At 56.6% G+C, this 13,327-nt stretch overlaps 1 protein-coding gene across 45 annotated transcripts in view; it reads right to left on the minus strand.

Moving 5' to 3' along the window:
• The window catches only part of LOC138922831 (ral guanine nucleotide dissociation stimulator-like), a 101,674-nt gene that overhangs the window by 11,456 nt on the left and 76,891 nt on the right, over positions 1-13,327 (minus strand). For 43 of the 45 annotated variants that reach the window (XM_070259183.1, XM_070259184.1, XM_070259185.1 and 40 more), the window contains 13 exons: positions 10,916-13,246; positions 7,916-8,026; positions 6,853-7,046; positions 6,144-6,251; positions 5,289-5,479; positions 4,862-5,142; positions 3,862-4,077; positions 3,413-3,516; positions 2,823-2,892; positions 1,976-2,044; positions 1,458-1,532; positions 839-871; positions 344-465 (listed from right to left, as the gene is read on the minus strand). In XM_070259183.1, coding sequence (XP_070115284.1) covers positions 344-465; positions 839-871; positions 1,458-1,532; positions 1,976-2,044; positions 2,823-2,892; positions 3,413-3,516; positions 3,862-4,077; positions 4,862-5,142; positions 5,289-5,479; positions 6,144-6,251; positions 6,853-7,004 — 1,421 coding nt within the window. In that variant the 5' untranslated portion in view covers positions 7,005-7,046; positions 7,916-8,026; positions 10,916-13,246. Of the gene's footprint in view, positions 1-46; positions 139-343; positions 466-838; positions 872-1,457; positions 1,533-1,975; positions 2,045-2,822; positions 2,893-3,412; positions 3,517-3,861; positions 4,078-4,861; positions 5,143-5,288; positions 5,480-6,143; positions 6,252-6,852; positions 7,047-7,915; positions 8,027-10,915; positions 13,247-13,327 lie in introns of all 45 variants that reach the window. The other 2 variants (XM_070259188.1, XM_070259186.1) reach the window with 1 other exon arrangement.

The following is a 13,327-nucleotide window of genomic DNA, read 5'->3' on the forward strand; positions in this document are numbered from 1 at the left end:
GTTTCCTGAGCCCATGGTTTCAGCCACTGCCGGTCTGGACACTCACTCTGGCCTGAGCGGTTCTTCTTGCCTTTGAAGAAGAGTCGAATCTTTCTGACCCAGTGGTATCGGGGCTCCAGCTGGCAGGACAGGCTGTAGCTACAGGACAGAGCGGAGCTGGGAGCTCTCAGGAGCCACACATCACATGTGCGTCCTGGAGCCTGCCAGCAGCTGGGGTCGAAGGGCCCCAGGGGTCGCCATGCAATCAGATCAGGGGCTGACCATGGAGCAACGGCCATGGGCTCTGGAGCTGGTCAGCAGAGAGAGGCTGCCCTGCCCTCCCCCAACTCCTGACCCGACTCACCTCTCCTCCTTGCTCAGGGGCTCCACGGCCTGGAACCAGGCCCCAAAGTGCTCGTCGGGCTGCACGGTGTACAGATTTGCAGCCTCCTGGAGCAGCTCGATCTCGTCCATCAGTTTGAATTGCTAGGACAGAGCAAGCACAGGATGCCCACAGGGCCTGAGTGGGGGACCCTGCAGGGCTCGTGGAGGGGGTGAGGAAGGGGGCAAGGGGCCAGTCTGGGGCCTTTGCCCACTTGGGAACCCTCCCTCCCTGCGATTCCAGTCAGGGCTTGCCTGCTCTCACACTTGGCCCAAAATAGCTCCTCCTCCAGGAAGGAGTCTTTGATGCCAGCCCTTCCCCCACCCGCCAATGCCATAGGATCCCTAGCTCTGTATATCGAACTGTGCAAATAAATGTTCCACCCTGGGGATTGGGTCAGAGGGGGTCCTGCCCACTGCGGGGGGGTCTCTGATTTCCAACCCCCACCCTCCCCACCGGGAGGCCGCAGCCGCTTACCTCATTCCATTTCCGACAGTTGAGCACATTGCCCTGGAAAGCAGACAGCCAGAGTCCATCAGAAACAGCCCCCTGGGGCCAGCACTAGCCCCCGTCCACACCTCTTGCAATGTTGCACTACTGCCAGTGGGCAGGCCCATCCAGAGCCCGGACTTGGACCTGGGCCAGTCTCTGGGCTCCAGAGCAGGGGGCGCAGAGCAACTGAGGCAACAGACCTTGTGACCCAACCCTCTCTGATGACACGTGGGGAGACTCAGGCCTCAGGCAGGAAGGGACAGCTCAGCCTCTGATGTGCTTCCTGACTGGGAGGGGCCCGACTTCTCTTCCCTCACTGGCAGGGCCAGAGGGAGAGGCTGAGTCCAGCTCAGACACCACCTCCTGCGGCCACACAGTCAGGCAGCTCTGAGCCTCAGCAGCCCAGGGAACCTGGACGGTGGCTTATGCAGAGCCTGCATCACCCACTGGGGAGATGGGCCTGACACCCCAACTCCCACACGAGCCTGGAGGCCCTGCTGAGAGGACCTTTGCCAAATGCAGAGAGCTCAGGGCTCAGGACAGGACTCTCTCCTCCCCACCCTCAGGAGCCTGAGCCCCCGGACCCACCTCCGGGCTCACTCACCTCCACATAATCCTCCATCGTAGCGTCCAGCAGCTCCAGGGAATGGAAAAACGTCACCAGGGAGGGGACGACCCCCTGTGCCGCCATCGGGATGGGCATGGTGATGAGCTCCCGCTCTCAGGTGCCCCCATGAACCTTCCCCTGAAACCCCTCAGCCCAGCCTCCTGCCCACCCCACGCTCCCACACAGAGCAGCCTAGGATCCTCGGGACACCCCAACACACACAATTCCCTCCCCCGCTCCCCTCCAGGAACACCAAACTCCGTCAGTCAAGTCCCAGGGCTGGCTGTTGGCCCCTCCCAGGGGCAGTGGCCCCTGCCCTTCCCCACCCCAAATCTGCCCTGCTGCCAGCCCTTCCAGGCCTCCTCCCGCTCACTGCCACTGCAGGCCCGTCATGCTTGGCAGCCACAGCAGATTCGCCTGAGGAGGAAGGCCCCTCTCCTGAGGGAGGTCTCCAGCTGGGAGGGGAAGCCCCCTCTCCTCTGACTCCTAGGCCCCTCCCCCACAGTCACCCTCACCTGCTGCCGCTGCCTCTCCTGGGCTCCCTGGCGGGCCCTCTCTGCAGTCTTTAACACGGAGGTCGCCTCCTGTCGGAGCCGAGGACAGGGTCAGTGCGCCCATACTCCCCTCCGCATGTCCCCCAAGGCCCCTGATCTCAGACCCTGGCCATCGGCTCCAGTCCCCTGCTGCCTCTGCTGCTCCCACCTCCAGGGTGCTCTGATTCTAGACCAGTCCCAGCTCCAGGACTCAGTCCTGTGTGACCTTGGGCCTGCCCAGGCCTCCCTGGCCCTCTTTCCTCAGCTGAAAAGTGTGAGGAGAACGTCACCTGCTTCCAGGAGTCTCCTGAGGACACAGAGTCATCCGCGTGTCATCACTGCTCTCCCCTCACCTCTCGAGGAGGAGCCGGCACAAATCTCCTCACATTCCTGTCCTCCCTTGGATGGTAGCACCCCGCTGGGAGGCCTGCACCGCTGATCATTTCCCTCGACTTCCCAGAGGAGGAGACGGAGGCCCCCAGAGGGGCAGTGACTGGCTCAAAGAGCCACTGGGAGAGGCTGCTCCCCGTGCCAGCTACAGGCCCTGTCCCCGCTGCCTTCACCCCAGCCCTGGCTCCAAATCTGACGAAGGCCCCGACCTCCGGACTCCAGGGGTGCGTCCAGACCCCAGCTGAACAGACAGGGAGGGGGAGGGCAGGGTGTCTTGCAGGGCCTGGCCGAGTGGCCCCGGCCTGCCCCACCCTCACCGGGCTCTCTGACCCCCAGCCTGGGCCGAGCCTTGCCATAGCCTCACCTCCTAGGATCCCCTCGGGATGCTCCCCTCCCCTCTCCTTCTGGCCTCCTTCCAGATCTCCAGCCTCCAGGTTACCTGCACCAGCAGCTCCCTGCTCACGCGTTTCTCTCTCCTGACCCACTTCTTCCAGGTTCGAGAACTCTCCCTGCGGGGTGGGGAAAGAAAGAAAGAAAGAAAGCAAGAAAAACTGTGGGATGCTTGAAGGCAAATCCCATTTATTTGAGAACCCAGCAGATCCAAACCGCCTGGGGCCTGGATGAGGGATTTCACTGAAGTGCTCTGAGCTCTAAGGTCCCCATGGGACTGCGGAGGGGCCTCCCCTCTTGTCCTCGGGGCCTCCATTCCCAGATGTCCCAAACAGATCTCTTTGGAACAGTGTTGGTTTCAGCTGCATAGAGGCTTCTGTTGCTGCAAAGGAAACACTTGACAATCTCCACCTGGGCTCAAGCCAGGATCTGGTCTGGAAGGAAATGAATCCCTGGGACAAAACTGCTGGCCTAAGGGCGCTGAGAGACTCAGAGACACAGCACCCAGCTCAGTTCCTGTGCCCGGCGTTCGCTGTCTTCCAGGTGGCCTCAGCTGACTTTGGGGGACATGCCGGCCCAAATCAGGCTGCCTGGGCCACCTCACCCTCATGGTGCTTGGCTGGAGAGCAGACTACCCACCTGGAAACTTGTCCCCAGGTGTCTTGGAGACGGGCAATGGCAGGGCTCTGCAGGGCAGAAAGGATTGTGTGGAGGGAACAGAAGTTCCCGAGCCCTCGGCACTCCTGGGGAAGGGAAGAGATGGAGCCGTGATGGGGAGCTGAAGTTCTGCTGCCTCTGGTTTCTGTCCCCTCACGGACTTCCCCTGTCCTGGAGGAGACAGATGCCCAGGGAAGCCAGGGAGGGCACACCTGCCACCCGACGAGTAACACTGCCAGGCACAAGGATTTGTAGCTCAACACAAGGAAGGAAGTGAGCTTGTCCCCACTGGGACCTCAAGTCAAGGTCAATGTGGCCCTGGCATGAGGGTCAAGGGACAGTCCAGGGACTAAGACCCCAGACTTCAATCCTGAGGGCTGAGAAACAAGAGGCAATTCCCACGCATCCAGACAGGGCGTGCCAAGGCTTACCTCAGCCACCCTGATCCACAGCTCAACCACCCTGGCCCTGTCCTGCGCTGTCATGCTGGGGTCCCCAAGGCAGGTGACGAGGATGCAATTGGCCACGGTGTTGTCGTGCATCACACTGTCACGGACGGTGGGTGCCAGGTACTCTCGTTCCCTGTTGTCACGCTCGGACCAGATGGAGCCGAGGCAGTGGGCGGGCACCAACGTCTTGAACAGCTCCTGCAGAAGATTCGGAGTGTCACCCGGTCCTGCCGCACCCCAGCTCGGCGTCCACAGTCCCCCATAGGCCCAGCAGGGTGAGATCAGAACTGGAGCTCAGGAAGCAGAGCATGTGGCCTGAGGCTTGTGGGAGTCCCTGGGTTTTGTCTGTGTCCACTGAATGCACCCAGTCCAGGATGACCCCGGACACAGTACTGTGGGGAAGGGAGGGGACATTTGCTCCCAGCCCCATCTCACTTCCTCCAAGCTCCAGAAGGCAGCCCACACATGCCCACCAGAAGGGCCATCATGCACCCATCCCAGTGCCCCTCGGGTCCCACACCCCATTCCCATGCACATTCCCCCGAGGCAGGGACAACCCCCAGCTTTGTTTGACTGTCTCCACTGGAGTCAATACACATCACCTTCCTGCTAAGTGCTGAGGCTGTCTGGGCCACCTGCGCAGATGGGGGATCCACCCAAGGACCTGGCAGCACTTCAGTGAGTGCCCATCCCCCACCAAAGGGCCAGACTCTGCCCACCTTCCACTCTCTCCCACCTCATTCATCGGCACAGCCACCCTGTACAGCAGGTGCTCTGACTGTCCGTCTCTACTGTCCCCTGTTCGCTAGGGGACAGCGAAGGCTTGGGAGAAAGAAAGCTGCCCAGGTCACAGTGTTGATAAGAGAGGGAGCAGGGATTTGGACCCAGATCATAGGAATCCCGAGCAGGGAATGGCAGGTGTGGGGTGGCTCATGGCACCGGGAAGGCAGGGGCCACCCGCCCCGCGAGCTCCTCTGCTCACCGCAGCCATCCTCGTCAGCTGCTCTGCCACCAGCTGGGGAGGGAAGTCCAAGATGTTCAGCTTCTCCTCCCGCAGCTGGTCCTCGGTGGTCACGGCCCAGGGGCAGTTGGGCTCTGGGGCTGCCTCTAATGGTGGCCCTTGCTCTGGTCCTGGAGTGGCCGACTCAGGGGCTGCTGGCTCCAGCTCTACCACACGTGGTGAGACTGGAGGTGCAGCTGGCTCCAGCCCGGGGGCTGGCACTGGCTCTGGCTCTGGAAGTGGCAGGAGCTTTGGAGCTGGCTCTAGAGCAGGATAAAGAGAAAGTTTCACCCACACACCTGACAGTTTCTGTGCCTTTCCAAAGATAGGAAGGGCTCCACTGCCTCTAAGGGAACGCTAGCCCATGAACCTCAACACAGACAGTCTTCCCAGACTCCAGTCCCCTCACCTTTCCGTTCGGCTTCAATGGCCTTGAGATGCTCCAGGTGGCCTGGCAGAAGGTAGGCATGGCCCTCCACATGGGAGCCACCAAAGCTGACGTGCAGAGTGGCCAGCTGCAGGGTCCAAGCGGGAAACCGCAGGGGCTCCCTGCAATCCTGCCCTTGGCCCAGCCAGGTTCCCAGCAGGAAATAGATAGCACTGCGTGGAGGCAGATGGGCCAGAGAGTCAGTGGCCTGGCCTTTCCTTAAACACCGCCCTCCCAAGGCACTCTTGTTAGCATCTGCGCCCCTTTGCCAGACCCTCCCCCTCCAGAGGAGGGCCCCATCCCAGCCCTGAGCCCTGGCTGGCTGTCCTGGCTGTGGCAGGCCTGCTCATCCAGCAGGCTGAACACAGAGTCTGTGAGAGTCTCTTGTTCCCACCGATACTCTCCTCCCCAAGGGTCTGGACACAGCCCACCCAAGCCCTGCATGAATGTGGGCCACTGGAATGAAGACTCCAGCAGATTTGGGAGCAGCTTGCTCACACACCTCCTACTATGGACCTGGCGGTGGTGCTCACAAGGGGTGGATGTGGAGAAAGGGAGGCAGGAGGGGCTGGGACTCTGCTGGGAGTGGGTCTCTAGGGGACAACGCAGCCCAGTCTCCTTTCCAATTCTCAAGGGGCCTGGGACCCATGCACAGCTCTCTTTGAGTCCAGTCCTGCCGGAGTGGAAGCCACCAGAACTCAGCCCTCCCATGGGAATCACAAGATGGGTGAGATGCAGTGTTCTCCCAGGCCTGACCCGGCCACAGCCTCCATCCTCTCCCCACACCCTGTTTGCAAGAGACAGGAGGCCGTCCTTCTCGACCCAAAGACCACTCACTTTGGGAGGTGGTCCTGTCCTCCAGCATCCCGCACGCAATGGGCCAAGCTGCCTCCATGTGTCCCAAAGGGGATGAGGGCATCGCCCGGGATGGAGGGTAGATGGGACCTGTGAATGATGTCAAGTGTGACTGTCTGACTCTCAGATTAGAGGGGAGGGCCAGGGAGGCTGTCTGCTTCAGTCACTGAGTGACACTTAGTGTGTCCAGAAGTCCTGCTCAGAGTAGGTCCTTCATAGACATTGTTGAATGACCTCCAAGCAGAACCACCCTGGGTGTCTGAGTGGGCCTGTGGCCCCTCTGTGGCCCTAGAGATCCCTAAGTGGCTACACCAAGGACAAGCACCAGGGCCAGCTGGATGGCATCTCAAACTCCTTGACAGGGTGCTCTCCAGGTGCTTTTCCAAACTCAAAAAGCCACAAGCCAGTGAAGGGAGAGGAAGACTACTTTCCGTGGGGGACAGAGAAATAATCACCACCAGCAACCACAGCATGGCCCACCACCCTCTCTGTAGAGCCGGGCACCAGGGAAGCACCTGGAGGGCTGATCCCATTCATCCCTGGGAGAAGCCTAGCAAGTTCATCCTCTCCCACCCCACGTTTCAGAGGAGCCAACTCAGGCTCAGAGAGATGCGGTGACATTCCCAAGGCAAGACACACAGCTGGCAGTGGGCAGAGTCACCACTGTGCTGAGGGGGAGGTGGGCAGTCACCTGGGAAACAGCTGGTCCAGCACCTGGTGGGCTGTGCTGGAGCCTGAGTAGCTGCAGAGGGAGGTGATGACACTGCAGAGGACTCTGCTGGGGAAGGCTGGCAGCACAGTCTCTGAGAGCCTCTGCATCATGCCTGCCTGGAGGGCACGCATCCTGCAGGCCTCAGTGACAGACAGAGTGGACTCATCTTCACTCTGGGTGGGACGAGCAGGGACACAGAGTCAGGGTCACCACTGCGAACCACCAGCGTTATCGGGGTCTGCAGCTGACCCAGGAACTCCTAGCCCCTCCCAGACGTCTGCGACAGGAGAGACAGGGGTCCCAACTCAGCAAAGTTCTGGGCTCTCAAAGTACAATCTGACTTTGGTCCTGCGAAGGATTCCACACTGAGCTCCCTCAAGGCCATTTGCTCGCTGAGGGACAACAGAGCTCCCTCTGTGCAGAGCACCAGCCCAGTGAATCCTCAACAGACACCCCTCTCTAGAGAGGAGAACAGAGGCTTAGGCATGCCAAGTGGCTTCTCTAGGTCCTGTGGCTCAGAACTGAGAACCGCCCAAAGTGAGGGCTGAGGGACATCCCCTCTAACTGCCTGAGGCTTCATCAGACGCTGACCTGGAGGGAAATGTTATGTGGCCACCTCACCCCTCCCAGGTCTGGAAACAGTGTACAGGGCAGTGACACGTTCTGAGAACCCCTTTGACTTTCAAACACGCTGACGGTTATTTCTTTTACATTAAAGGGAGTTTGGAGACCCTTGTTATCGAGCTTTCATTTTCCAAAAAAGGCAAAATTCAAAGATACTCAGGGCCTATTGGGAAGTGACAACGACATCAACGTTTTCTCTAATCTTCCTAGGAAAATGCTAAGAGTGCCCTCCTACCCTCCTATGCAGCTGGTGGGGAGGAGCGGAAGTCCAGATTCCTTTGGGAATGGGACTGTGGGACACTCATGGGGGACAGCCCTGTTAGGGTCCCAGGAGAACGGCAGTTTGAGGTTGGATTCTGGGCCTGCCCTGGTCATCTCAGGGGCCTGGGTGGGAAGACCCCTCCGTGCCCACTCTCACCTCAGAGCAGCCCTGGTTATTGATGGTGGCGCGGTGCAGCTGGTCCCTGTCCAGGGAGATGGAGTACCCGAAGCCATCCGTCAGCTCTTCCACCACCTCCTGCGTGCAGCTCTGCAAAGACAGTGCCCGAGAGCCGGGCCGGGAGGTCTGAGGGGCCTGCCTCGACTTGGCCACAGGAGGAAACCCCAGCACAGATCAGGTACCGAGCAGCATCTGCATAGACCTCTAGCCAGGGAGGGAATGAGATGACACCTGGAGGGCTCGGGACTAACCTATGGGTAGAGGAGCTTGGTTCCCAGCACCTACTCTCCCATCCTGCTAGCCACCACCTAGGCTGGGAACACGACACACTGCCAGGCTTCCAACACCGAGCAAATGGCTCCTGCCCAGGGTGGGTCCCCACTCAGCACCGCCGTCCCTCTCTCACTCCCCTCCGACACACAAGGAGGCTCAAATTGTTGTGCGGGTGGCATCCAGTTGTGGCCTAACCCGGTTGGCTTTCCCTGTGTTACCTGAGTGCTCCTCCTGCCAGTTGGACAGAGGCGGTGCAGGTGAGGGCCAAGCCAGTGTCTATAGTGACTGAAAAGGCTCTTTTTCTTGGCTTTCCTGAAGCCAGAGCCTCCACAACTCGGGAGACAGCAGGAGAACATCCTCTTGTCTTCAGTGTCGCCACTCAAGTGGGCTCAATAGGATGCTATGTCTAGAATGTGGACGCCTGGAGACCAGTGTGCTAAGTTCTGTTGGGGTCTGTCTCCAAGGAAGTGAGGTCACTTCCTCAAGTTTCCCTTACCTGGGCGCCTTCTTCAATAACACCCACCGAAAACCTCTCTGGGATCTTGGCTGCTCACCCTCCTTGCCCATGTCACCTCCAGAACTGTACACAAATAGCCAGCACAGATCCCAACACAGGACCTTGAGATGGAACCAGGGTTCCAGCTTGAGGACATCCAGCTGAGTTCCGACCTCTTTTTTCCTACAAGCTCTGTGTCCTGGAAATGCCAATGGGCCTCCCAGGGCCTCCTCAATCACCCAACCTGCACGATGGGGACGAGGCCAGAAATATCTCCCTTGGGACATCCTCAAGTGTAGAACAGACAATAGCGACAACACCTGTGGTCTGGTTTCCATGTGTCTGATGCACACACTTAGAGATGAAAGAATCACAAGAAGGGGTGGGATGTAGTGTGGAGTACCCCTCAAAACAGGACTGGGTTCCAGCTCTGTGACCTTGAGAAAGTCACTGCCCCTCTGGGCCTCATTTCCAGGTCTGCACCTTTAAGAGGTGGAAATTAGGGGAAATTCAGATACTTCCATTCACTGGCATGAAACCTTCCCAGGTCTCCTGTTTGACTTAGAATCAGACCCAAGTGCCTCGTGTCGGCCTATGTAGTGGGCAGCCTCCACTATGGCTCCTGGTGCTCACTGTCTTCTGCTGTGCACGTCCTTGTGGAACCACAAGTGGTCAGGAACTGCCTTGTGAATAGAATGCAGCCAAGGTGATGGGATGGCCTGCCACCCAGGGTTAAGAACAAAAAGCCTGGCCCTTCCTTCTTACTCATTGGCTTTAGTCCCCTCCGTCTTTCCCTCCTTCTGTTTCCATCTCTCTCTCTCTCTGCAGCTTATATCTCTGGAACTGGGGGAGCAAGTGTGCATGTTTTCAGTTGTCCTATGAAGATGTTCCATAGGAGAGAACGGAGGGAATGATCGACCAACAGACAGGCAGGAACTCAGACTTTCAGTCCAAACAAACCCTGTCAACATGCATGTGAGTGAACTTGGGAGCAAACCCTCCACGAGTCGAGCCGCAATATAGCCGCAGCCCCTGCTTCACGGAGACCTTGAGGCGGAGGCACCCAGCTAAGCTGTGCCCCATTCCTGGCACACAGAATTTGTGAGATGTTAAGGCTTTGTATTTTCTAGGTGCAATGTCTTAGAGCAGTGTCATCAGAGAGCGACGGGAAAAGCACAGTCTGCCAGTTCCTGCCCTCTGGCCCTGCCTGTCCCCATCTACCCTCCTCTCCCTTCTCAGGCTCCTTCCAGCTACACTGCCCTCTTTCGGACATTGTCTGGTCAGACCCACTTCTTCCTGTGAGCCTCTGCGCCAGCGGTGCCTTCTCCCTGACACTCAAACTGTTCCCAGACACAGGCAGGCGTGCCTCTCATCTGGCACCCTGCTGACAGCAAATGTCACCCCTATGATGCCTTTCAGAGCCTCCCAGGCACAGGCTCCACTGTCACAGGTCTCCCACCTGCAAGGGCATCTCATGATGTCCTCCTCCTTGGTCTCATCTGGATAAAGTGAGTCCATGAAGGAGGGCTTTCTGCTTGGTGGACGAGGAGGCAGCTTCTTCTGGTTTCCTCAGGATCATGACTGTCTCTTCTGGGCTGAATGTTTCCCCTCCCAAGTCCATTGTGAAAGGAAATTCTCATTCCCTTGCTTTCAAGGGTCTGGTTTCCCCAAGAACACAGGGAGACTGGCTTCTCCCTGGAATGCGGCACCAGCCCCTACACCCAAAGCCAGAAAATTAGCACCCAGCTTGAAACACCACCAGATCCTGAAGTCAATTCCTGCTGAGGTCCCCCATCCATTTTGTAACCCCATAGTATCTCCTGATCTCACCTTTCCCCTAAGACACAGCTCCCAGCCTGCCCTTGGCTTCTTACAGGAACAGTGGGATTTCCCAGAAGCACTCCCAGCCTGGGCAAGAAATGTTTTGAAATGTTCTCTATGTATTTTCCAGGACATGGGATATGGGGAGAAGTCATTTTGGTTGTGTATGTGCAACAGTTTTGATGCGAATAGCATCTTTTTCAGACAGAGATCAAAGAGTGGGGCTACCGGGTGTAACAAGAAAATGGATACACTGAGCCAACGTCTTCATGGTGTGAAGTCATAGGGAGCAAAGAACATGGTTAAGAGCAGAGAATATGGAGCCACAACTTAGGTTCAAATTCCACCTCAATCACTTCCTAGATATTGGTAGAGGGCAAAGTACTTACCTCATTGGTGCCTCAGTTTCTTCATCTGTTGTTGGCAAGAAGGATAAGCATACCTAATTTGTGAGGATATGGAGAGTGCTAAAGGAGTTAATGTTTCAAAACACTTGCAACATCCAGCACATTGCATGCCCTGTACGCATACATTACAAATGAAATGTAAATGTTCTTCTGACGCTGTCTGTTTGCTCCAGACGGGAGACTAGGGGCTGGAAGGATGTAGACAGCACTCCCTGAGACAGGATGAATCGATGAATGAGCAACACTGTTGAAGGCATTACCAATGGCAGATCCGCCTCCCTATGGACATTCCCAAGGACAATCACACCCAAGCATCCCTCCTCCGTCCTGCATCGTCTTCTGGGATTCTATCCAGGAATCACGGGGGCTTCTTGAACCCTGGGACCCACACCCACCACAGGTTCTCTTCTGTCTGGCAGCAAACCCCAGGCCTTGTCCTAATGGCTGCAGCCCACAGGCTCTGACTCAGATCCTTTTCTTCACTTGAGGGAGACGTGTCATTCCCAGAGCTGGGCACACAGAGTGTCAGCCTTGGAGGAAATGCCTCCCTGGCCAGTGGCAGGTGGAAGAGCGCCGTGACGGAGTAGGATTTGGGGAGAGTCCTCCAGGTGTGGTCAGAAGGGGCCCAGCCAGGGCATTTGTCAGCAAGGTCTGGTTGGTGGACCTTGGTGGCAAAAGAGTGGTGGGGACAGCATGTTTTAGAGTTCCTGGCATGAGACAATCCACAGGATGGTCATGAAGTCAGAATCAGCCTAACGAGGTCCAGCTCAATCCACTGTCATCTGTTCCCTGACTGGCTCACTAATCCAGGAGTGATTTACAAGGGCGATATTCGTGTTCTACCATCTTTTCGTTGATTGGCAGGAGCTAGTATTCTTTACAAAACTTGTGTACTTTTACATAGGAAAGGATAGGTGAGTTCTGTAACAACCCTTCTTGCAAAGTTCTCACTAACGTATTGAGTCTCTAACAGAATCCGCCGCTGGGAACTTCACCAAAGATCCTGACCTTTACTCTCTGGTTTTAGATCTTCCTGGTTGGTAAATTTTCTTGACTCCTGGCTCCTTTCCTGAGGTTCGTCCACTTAGAGCAATGTAGGACTGCAAGCTCTTGCCACTTGAGAAGTAGTGGTTCAACTCTATGATGATGTTGGTCTTGCTTACTAAGTGTGTGTGTGTGTATGTATGTGTGTATGAGACTGTTTTCTGCATGTTGCCACGTGGGTCAGATTGACTCCTTTCCTTGGAAAAATTGTCCCTAACCACTTTCTCTGGGCTTTATTTTCACGTCTTGAACAGTGCTGTCCAACAGTAGAATTTCACACTCTATCTAATGAAATTTAAACTTTTTTTAAATACTGACATTTAAAAAAGTAAAAATAAACAAGTGAAACTAATTTTTAATGGTATATTTAAACCCATTATAACCAAGATATTACCATCTGTCCAGGCAATCTATATAAAAATTAATAGTGAGATAGTTCACATTTTTTTTTATTGGGATCAACAAATCCATTTACATAGTCTCCATTTGTAAGCTGAAACTTTTTACATATGTGGTTTCTGTGTCCCCCACTCAGAACCTGGGCTGACTTGTTAGAGAGGAAATAAAGCAGAACAGGCATAAGTAACGATCACTGTCAATCCAGCTCAGCACAAACACTCACAACTGACAAAAAGGCTGTCGCTGACCAGGGAGTAGAGGTCCCTCGGGGTCACATGGTGGATCAGCTGGTTCAGCACCCAGGAATGCTGCTCTCTGTCACATGGGGTCTCTGTCACACTCTCCATCATGAGCCATGGGGTCAGGGTGGTAGGTGCAGACAGCTTCCATGCTGGAGGCTGCCCCTTCCTCCGCAGGCCCGGGGAGAGAGGAATGTGGGGACTCTAGAGAGATGTCCTGAATCCTCTGATAATGGGGGCCAGAGGGAGGGAGGAGCAAATTGGCAGTCAGTGGCAAGAGTGAAAACTGCGGTGGTCACCGAAAGTGTTCATGACTCTCATATGCTCAGAAAAGGGACTTCCCTGAGGGAGATCAGTCTACAGCCCAAGACAAGGGGCCCAGGCTGCTCTTCTTGAACAAGGATCCAAGCAGGGGAGGAGGCAGGAGGAGGATGAGCAGGAGAGACAGCAGGTGGGGTGCGGCTGGCTGGGACACATCCTGCCGGGAGCTGCTGGCACCAGGGTCTCATCAGGTGCTGCAGGACTCTCTCAGTGGAGTTCAATGTGGCTGAGCTCTTGCTCATGTCTGTCAAATACTGGATGTTGGAGATGGTGGAGTTGAGTGTGAGGGCCTTCAGGTCGTGCCCCTTGGCTGCAAGAAGAGAGGGAGAGAGATGGCCATCACTGAGAGCTGGGCTGAGACCAGATCAGAAGCCTGAACTCAGTATCATCT

Source organism: Equus caballus, unplaced genomic scaffold, assembly GCF_041296265.1.
Source record: "Equus caballus isolate H_3958 breed thoroughbred unplaced genomic scaffold, TB-T2T haplotype1-0000016, whole genome shotgun sequence".
Taxonomy (NCBI): domain Eukaryota; kingdom Metazoa; phylum Chordata; class Mammalia; order Perissodactyla; family Equidae; genus Equus; species Equus caballus.